At 41.9% G+C, this 8,676-nt stretch overlaps 1 protein-coding gene across 1 annotated transcript in view; it reads right to left on the minus strand.

The window, feature by feature from the left end:
• MARCHF11 (membrane associated ring-CH-type finger 11) overlaps positions 1 to 7,549 on the minus strand; it is a 29,105-nt gene extending 21,556 nt beyond the window's left edge. Inside the window, exons 1-2 of the mRNA XM_040546052.1 lie at positions 7,232 to 7,549; positions 6,479 to 6,634 (exon numbers count right to left, since the gene is read on the minus strand). Coding sequence (XP_040401986.1) covers positions 6,479 to 6,634; positions 7,232 to 7,549 — 474 coding nt within the window. The remainder of the gene's footprint in view (positions 1 to 6,478; positions 6,635 to 7,231) is intronic.
• Positions 7,550 to 8,676: the final 1,127 nt, after the last annotated feature.

Genomic DNA, 8,676 nt, shown 5'->3' on the forward strand with positions numbered 1-8,676 from the left:
TTTATTTTGTGTAGGTACTTGATTGCTATAATGCGGACTTGAGAATAACAACAGAACTGGCTGAGTGAACTAGATTTGGTAAGCCTTAATTCACTATCCACGTTAGTACAAAATTGTTCTCTATGCTATAATCACCACTTCTTTGCCTAATCTATTTTTTACTGCCAATCCCCTATCTTAAATAGACAGATGTAAGCACCAGAGTGGCTTGTCTAGCTCCCTGCATGCCATTGCTGGTGCTCCGACAAGAATGACAGATGTCCTGAGTTCTATCAGTTAAGATGCCAACTATGACCAAATGTTCCATCTAGCAAAGCATGAGCACACAGAGAATCAGGAAAGTTGATCTCAGGAGTTTGCTGGTGGCACTACAACCATTCTAGCAAAATCCCAAATATTAATTACACCTTCTGGATCAACACTTCAATCTTCAGCCATTCCAACCAGCAAGAAAGCATATTTTTGCACCACAAACCTTTTAAATCCTTTCTAGACTAGGAATATGCAAGTTTCTGAGATGAATCATAGGTTTCAAATATTTGATTTAGCATTGTTTTGGCAGTTCTGACCTAAATCTGCCCTCTTCTTAATTCTCAGCTCTCTCATAGGACTCTCTAGAACTAAATCAACCTCCTTCCCCTATTCCAAACTTCTATTTTCTATTCACTTAACCCTTTTCAACCTCTCCTTCCATTTTCAGTTCTTGTCTCTTTTGATCATTTCCCATGCTCCTTCCTGATGGCTTCAGATCCCATGCAGATGGCCACTCTGACCTCTTAGATGAGTATCATTTCTGTTCATTGGACTTACAAACATGGTTCAGTGTTCAACCAGCCATTCACTGCTTTGATTATTAGCTTTTCTCCTAGGCCTATATCCAGTATTTTGTCATTAATTCTTCTTTACTCCTACTCAGCCTACCCAACCTTTATTCTTACCCTACCCCTTCCTACTATGGTATCACTGTAATAGAATCAGTCCATTTACTCACATGTTGTTTGTCATTATCTGACTTTCAGATCTGGTATTAATGGTATCGATAATCAGCAGCTTCCACCCAGCACACATCACTGAAACTGCTCAGAGGGTTAAAAATGAAAAGGTCTACTTAGTCTAGTAACTTCTCCCTAGAAGTGGTTAGAAGTAGATGCTTAGGAAAAGAAAAGAGTGTGAGAAGTACAACTACTATGTCTATGTTCATGAATGACAAATCTTCTCTGTTTCAGACCTCTCTTCCCTGCCAAAACTAAAATAATCACCTGTTTCTACCACTTTTTGTATGGCTCTTCCTATATACTAAACTTCATGAAAAATCTCAAGATTTTCGTGTTCCAGCCTTTCTCAAGCACAATGGATTATTAGTTCTCCAACCTGTGAATCTGTTCTGTAACCCAAGTATTATCTTAACTTTAAATATCTGTTCGGATCTTTCTGTTCACAATGTTTCTAAAACTTGCAGGTGCTTTCTATATGATGTATCTAAGACTATCCGTATATAAAAATTTAATTTCTCATTATCATTTTCATCTTAGGTCCCAATTGCTGTAATACGGCTTTTAAGTTCTTGACAAATGTAATTTTCTCAGCAACTATGAGACTGCTTTAGATATGATTTTTTTAGTCCACTACTTTGAACATATTAATGTCCTTCTATCACTGCTGTCTTGGTTCCTCTCTTCCCCATCACATCAAATAAATAGATTTGATTTTTAACCTACTGACATATTAATTATCTTCTCATCTTCTAATGACTACTCAGACATTGAATCCCATCTCTGTTCAGTTCATGATACTATCCCATCCATGTATTTATTTTCTAAGAGCCCTTCCTTACTACCTTCACATTCAAAAGGTGCCTGCAAAGCCTCATTATTTTCTTTTCAAGCAGCATCTTAAGACTCATCCTATTTGAGATGCCAAAACCACAACAATATTTAAATATCGTTACTGTAGAGGGACTACTGCTTATTTGAAAGGTTTTATATATCCCACAGATTTATCTGTTATTTTAACTTAAGTTAACTGGCCCAAGATTGGGACTATTCTTTTTGTTCTTCATGTGTGCTGACATAGTGAATATCATGGTGTATCCTTCTGCATCTTCATTAGAGGCAGTGTAATAGCAGCAATATTAGCAGATTATTGTTAGATAGTGTAGTTTGAAAAGCAAAATTGGAGATTTGAGCCCTCTCCCTTTCCCTTTCTTAGTTAACGCCTTATGAAAAACAAATGCTTTCATCCAGCTGAGCAGAGTCATTAGAGATAACTTTTACTACATATCTATTCTATTTACTACACATTTTTTTCTGGACACTGGCTTCCATATTGAAGTATCTGAAGACCTTGGTAGCTTTTGCTTTTTTAATATAAAGCACACACATCTACCTACATGAATCTACCCACATCTGCTACAAAGTCTTTCATCTAATTGATGCTCCTCAGATGAGTGAGGACGATTCACATTAGCAAGACTTGAAAAATCGAACGTGTAATTCATGAGAACTATTGAACATAGGAATTTTTATGCTGTATATCTCAAATGTTAATAATCACAATTTGGGCCACTGAAAAGTACAGAACTCATGAGTCACGTTGCTGCTCAAGTAACTACATACTTGCTTAAATAATAGTAACTACCACCTTCATTTTTTGAGGGGAGGTGTCTATATTCAAAAATCAGACCTAACAAATAGGAATTTACATTTTAAAATAATCGTTCATTGTTTTCAAAAATAAATAAATATTGAATTGCCATGCAATTAGCTTTTAAATTAACCTTTAAATTAAATTAGATTTACTGTATCACTTCTGCAGCGAGTCCAGTTCACCAAAAGTACCAGAACATGTGTTCATGAATACAAATGCAGGGTATATTGAACATCTCACATAATAGTATTTTATGACAGACTGCAGTAATGGTCTACAAAAAGCCCATTCTCTAAATGCATTAATTACTAAGTTCTACAGAAATGATGTTTTTAGCACCAATGTATATTATCTCAACCTTTGCATGACTCTGTTCCACTTTTAAACATTATTTCTGAATCATACAAGGGAATTACCATTCTGCAATATGCATTCACGTTTAACTGCAAATCTAGTGAACTAATTTAGTAACAGCTTAATAATTATACAGCTCCAATAAAAATAAAGCAATCTGTTTATATTTCCTTTAGGAAGGAAATCCTTAGAAATTATAACACTTAACAAAAAAACACCAACAATATTTCTGCTTGTGCTTTCTTTCTGCTTGTTAATCTAAAATGTAATTCTAAGTGGTTTAATGTCCAAGGCAGACATTTAAGGTTTCTCCCTTCTTTTTAAGCTGTCTCACAAAATATCCAAAATTCCCTGACCGAAACAATATTTGTTCCATCTCCTCTAATTACTCTTTTTTTTTTTAACTTATTTTTTAACATAACCTTGCCTATTATTGGATCATATTCTGCTCTGCTGTGAGAAGCAAGTCCAGCAACATGAACATGTGTTTTCATTAACGAATTAGTGCAAGGGTAAATCTGTCTCTTCAATACGATCCTGAGAAGGATGCTGAAAAAAATGGATCAAGTTTCATTTCTCTGTGAAACATCATATCAAATGTCACCCATTTGTTTGTGTGCTCATCTTCTGCTGTTAGCCCATTGGTTAATTTAATTATGTTTTATGTTTTAAGTTTTATTTCTCTATTAAAATTCTATGTGTTTCCAGGATTGGGTTCTTAAAATTGAGTTAACGAATAGTTGCTGCAATGTACAAAGCGACTCTGGAATATCTGGAAAATCTACTGGAATAGTCACTTACCATAGTAAATTTTATTCCTTGAATGTACTGCCTCCAAAGAGGCCCCCATTGGGATTATCTTCCCTGCCATAAAGCAGCAGAAACCATGGAAAATGTTACATGCTAAATGGAAGACTCACATCTATTCCAATGTTCTGGAAGAACATGTAGAAAATTCTTTCTTAACTCCCTAAGCATTGTAACATTCCATAAAGAGCTGAAGTAAAAGGAAACCTGAGGAGCTGGTGTAAATCTGCATGGATGATTTAGTTGAGAAAAAGTTACTTTGGTAGATAGCAACCTTTTTATCTCTTCGACACTGCCTACACAGGTCTAATCTGTAAAAGACTTGTAGAGACAATTCTGAGGATATGGACTGAGACTACTTGCTCCAGAGACAGTGAATAACTCCTGTCCAAGTATTTTATCTAATGTAATGTCTTGCTTGCTTCAGAACTTTTAACTGCATTCACTGCTTCAATGAAGATGTTGTAAACTACCTTTATATTGAAATGGTCTAACCCTTAGCCTTTTACAAAACCTGTTCAAAAAGTTACCTTAAAAAAGGGTTCTGTGTAGTTAAGCAAATGATCCAGAACCTGGCCAAAAGCTTAAACTAGAGCAGCTGTTTAAAATGGTCCATACTATCATAGTCATTAATGTGGGAGTGGAGTGAGGACATATTAAGACTGATCACCCTTAACCAAATACATAGATGACTGCGATATTGAGGGCTCCTTTTAGATTCTCTAACTGCAAGAGGAATATTAAGTGTGGGAATATGAAAAAGGCACTACTGTGTCCCTCCAAAGAGATGTGAAACCTTTTGAGTGTCAGTAATTTGATTCTAGGAATGTGATATAACTTGTTATTTGAGTAGGCAACTCCATGAAATCTTTTTGTATCCTATATTGTCAAGAATTAAAAAAGGTCATTTCTATAAAAAAAATAGAGTTAAGAATAAGACAAGTATTTTTATAAGCTATTGAAGAAGAAACCTCAATCTATTTCCCTCCCTGCACCAAAAAAAGAGAAGAAAAAAAAAAAAGAAAGAAAAAATCTGCCGTAAGTAATGAAGAGAATGGCATTATCTTTTGGTTCTTCAGTTTGCATCTACTTCACATGTAGCTTGGCCAAACATCATTGTAACCCACTGAAACCTTCTCCTTTCTTTCTATTTTTCACAGAATGTGAATAGTTGTTCTTCAAACTGGAGCTTGATTCTGTTGTCCACAGATAGGTGTCTAATGATGCTTCAGATGTACTGTGGTATCCCACTTGGCCTCCAGCAGCAGTTCCAGAGTCTCTTCTAAGTTGTGTCACATCTGACATCTTGTATAGATATTTTGGCTACCTTTGGGCATCTCAAATTGTACTAGTTGCTGGCTTGCAGGGAACGGCCATGCCCTTGCCGTTAAACTATTATTTTCAGAGACCGTCATTGCAAACAGTTTATAATGATATAACCCTTGCTAGGAAAATGATATAATTGCCGTGGATATACAGGAAATACAGACTTTTAAAAGATTAAAAAAAGCCAAAAGGATCAAACAGAATCTCATGCTGAGCCGCCAAACTACCCAACAGAGTCTATGTAGCAACAGAGTCTACCACCTTCAATTTCTGGAGGCTTTTATAAATCCACAACTTTTTTAACTCATAGAGGCTCTACATAGAAGTTCCATCCAGGAGAGCTCATCAAAAATTCCCTTTGTGGATTCATTAAGGAAAAACTTGAAGTCACGACTGGCTCTGAAAGTACCTGCACCTAATCTGAACAGCTGTAAGCAAATTCCAGCTATCCTACATCCAAGGAATGCTTATCATTGACACACAACTGCTGTTGCCATCCAAGCATGTCTTTTCTATTAACGTCCTATCAAACTCAGGTGCAGAAAAATGATCCGAGTGCTTTGGCCCTCAGGAGTTTCATCAACTCTGAGCTCATAAGATCGAAACCAAAAGAATGCTACAATTATCTTACTAAATGTGTTCCTCAGATGTATGAAATACAGTTTCTAGGTTGGAACTTTAAGTCTCTAAAGAATTCTGATATGCAAAGTGGTATTAAGGTTTCCCTAACAGATCTCATCTGAGTTTCCCCTCCCCTCTCCCTGAACATGCTACCACTATTGTATTGTAACTTCCAGCTGCAGGCTGTGATGCTAATAAAAGGGAGCTGTGAAAAACATTACTGCACATTTCAACTTCTGAATCAGCCATCGGTGGACAAATATTAAACACTGTTCTGCTACTCTGGATTGTGCCAGGACTGAAAAGTCACCTCCTTTTATATTTGTGGACCCCATGCTTGAAGAATGAATGAAATCAACCTTTGACTTAGTCTTTACGGAACTATAAAAACATTTTTAAGGTTTAGAAAGAGAAGCAGGGAGATCCAAGTTTTTCTGCCATGTCTCAGTATGACTAATATCTAATTATAGGGTTTAACAACCTCTGAAGACTATTCCTCTGGCAAGACAAAAGCTAGAACATACCAGAATCAAATGACTGCATGTTTTAGTATGTAACTGCTCTTAAAACCTAACTCAAGTGGATGCAGGTGCAAACTGGTGAAGTATATATGGTTTTCCTCTGCATTTTCCAAAAACCTAGAAACAAAAGCAAGTACTATTTTGTGTTTTAAAAAAATTACTGCAAAGGTGTATTCTTAAAAACAAACTAACAAATAAATTACCTGGCAAGGCTTCTTCATTTTAATTGCAATAACATGGTATCTGTAGCAGCAGAGTTCACAGGTCCACGACCCTCTTTCACTTATCCATTTTAACAGGCAAAGTTGATGTGTGTATCGTACTGACCCATCGCAGCGGCAAGGATTTAACAGTTCGCCCTGAAAAGGCAGCACAAAAGCATTAATTTTAAAGAAATATTTTATGCATATGTATATTCACTACCAAAATATTTACAGGTCTGTAACTGCAAACTGGTCTCGATTTCAATCCATGAAATACTAAACATGTATTTTTGGCTATAATAATGCTCAAAAACTAAACTGTCTCAAAAAACATGTAAGTGCTCCTAGTGATAGAAAGCCAGATAACTCTCTACGCAGGCATGTGTACGTATGTGAAAAAAAGCAGAAAATTACCGCGCATCATCCAACAGCAGCAGCAGCCCTTTCAGGCACCTCAAACGGTACCGAGCGCGGTCTAATGCATTTCTCCAGCATTGACAGTGATCACTAGGAAAGAAATGGATGTCGTCACAGAGAACTGTGAGCCCCCTCGAGCGGAGCTTTATGTCGTTCAGCCAGCCAGCTGCCTGACAGGACCTAACATAACGTAGCCGAATGCTTCCCCCGGTAGCTCCTATGTTCCTTCATCACCCGCCGGTGCCGGCGGTGCGGTGCGGTGCGGCGGCGCCGAGCCCTGTCCCTGGTGCTGACCGCCACCCGCCGCCCGCCCGCTACCGCCGCGTCCCGCCTCACCTGCTCGGGGCCCTGGAAGCAGATCTTACAGATGGGGCCGGCCCCGCCGGGCTGGCTGCCGCTGCCGCTCTCGCTGCTGCACACCGAGCGGGTCTCGGGCTTGTCGCCCGCCGCCGCCGAGCCGCGGCCGCTCTCCGAGCCGCCCCTCCGGCCCTCGGCGGCGCTGGGGGAGCGGCCGCGGCCGGAGCTCTCCGGCTCCGCGGGGGGATCGCCGCTCGCCTCCCCTGCCCCGGCGGCGGGCGGCAGCTCCGGCGGGGCGCCGTGCTCCAGGGGTGGCTCGGCGGGGCGGGGGGCGCCGCTCCCCGCCGCGCGGCTCATGCCGGGGCGGGGAGGCGAGAGGAGGCTCGGGGAGGGAGAGCGGAGAGGGCGCCCGACGGCCGCCAAGGTGACCCCCTGCCGCCGGCGTGTGCGGGTGTGTGAGTCTGTGCGGGTGTGTGCGGGTGCGTGAGGGTGTGCGGGTGTGCGAGGGCGGCGGGGCGGGGAGGCAGAGCGGGAAGGACGGGAGGGAGGCAGGGAGGGGTGGAGGCGCCGCTCCGACGCGGGTCCCGCCGCCAACCGCCGCCCCCAGCGCCCGAAGACCGTTACCGGGGGGGCCGAGCCAACCACCGCAACCGCCGCGGCACCGTCCCCGCCCGCCGCCCTCAGCACCAAGGGCCCCCCCTCGCCCCCAAGCCCCTCGTGTTCCTCCCCTCCCTTTCCCGCCGCCGCCGTGTGGCGAGCTGTCGGCCGCGGTCGCCCTCTTGTCGCCCGCCTCTGGCCGCGGGGCTCCTGAGGGGCGCTGACATTTTTGGGGGCGCTGACAGAGCCCGTGGCTCTAGCGGCCTCCCGCCGCAAAAGGCTGGGCTGGGAAGAGCTCGGGAACGTTCAACAGTTGTCCGCGGGGTTCACCTCATCCTCTGTGGCTGGCTTTTTTTCCTTTTTTTTTTTTTTTAAATTCTTTCCCAAATTCATTACATCACCTTGTTTCCAAAATTAAATCTGCTAAAAGTATCACGATCAAATATCTCCTCAAAAAAAAAAAAAAAAGGGGGGGGGGAACAACAACCACACTGGGTAGAAATTCTTCCAACTTCAGCTGGGGGGGAGGTGGTTGCTGAAGGAAAGAGTGTGTGAATTTCAGCAGCAAACTTAACACCAGTGAGCGTTTCAGCTCGTGAAGAAAACCAGCAACTGTCTGCATGGGGAAAGAAAAAGCCCGCAGAAGACAATTGTGAAGCCATATGCTCTCCTATAGCCAAATTTAGACTCCATGGGTGATGAGCTCACCGGGCCTTACAGCCTTCACTGGCTGCTCCATATTTACTACCGAGATGAGGGAGTGCTGAGCAGCCCTAGGGTTTTGTCAGTAGCGGATTTCTTGATGTGGACGTTTTATTAGGAGGCCGAAGCAGTGCTCTGAGCCAAAACGGCACTCCTCACTCGGTGACCGTGTGGGGTCAGACTTT

The sequence above is a fragment of the Cygnus olor genome, chromosome 2, assembly GCF_009769625.2.
Source record: "Cygnus olor isolate bCygOlo1 chromosome 2, bCygOlo1.pri.v2, whole genome shotgun sequence".
Lineage (NCBI taxonomy): Eukaryota > Metazoa > Chordata > Aves > Anseriformes > Anatidae > Cygnus > Cygnus olor.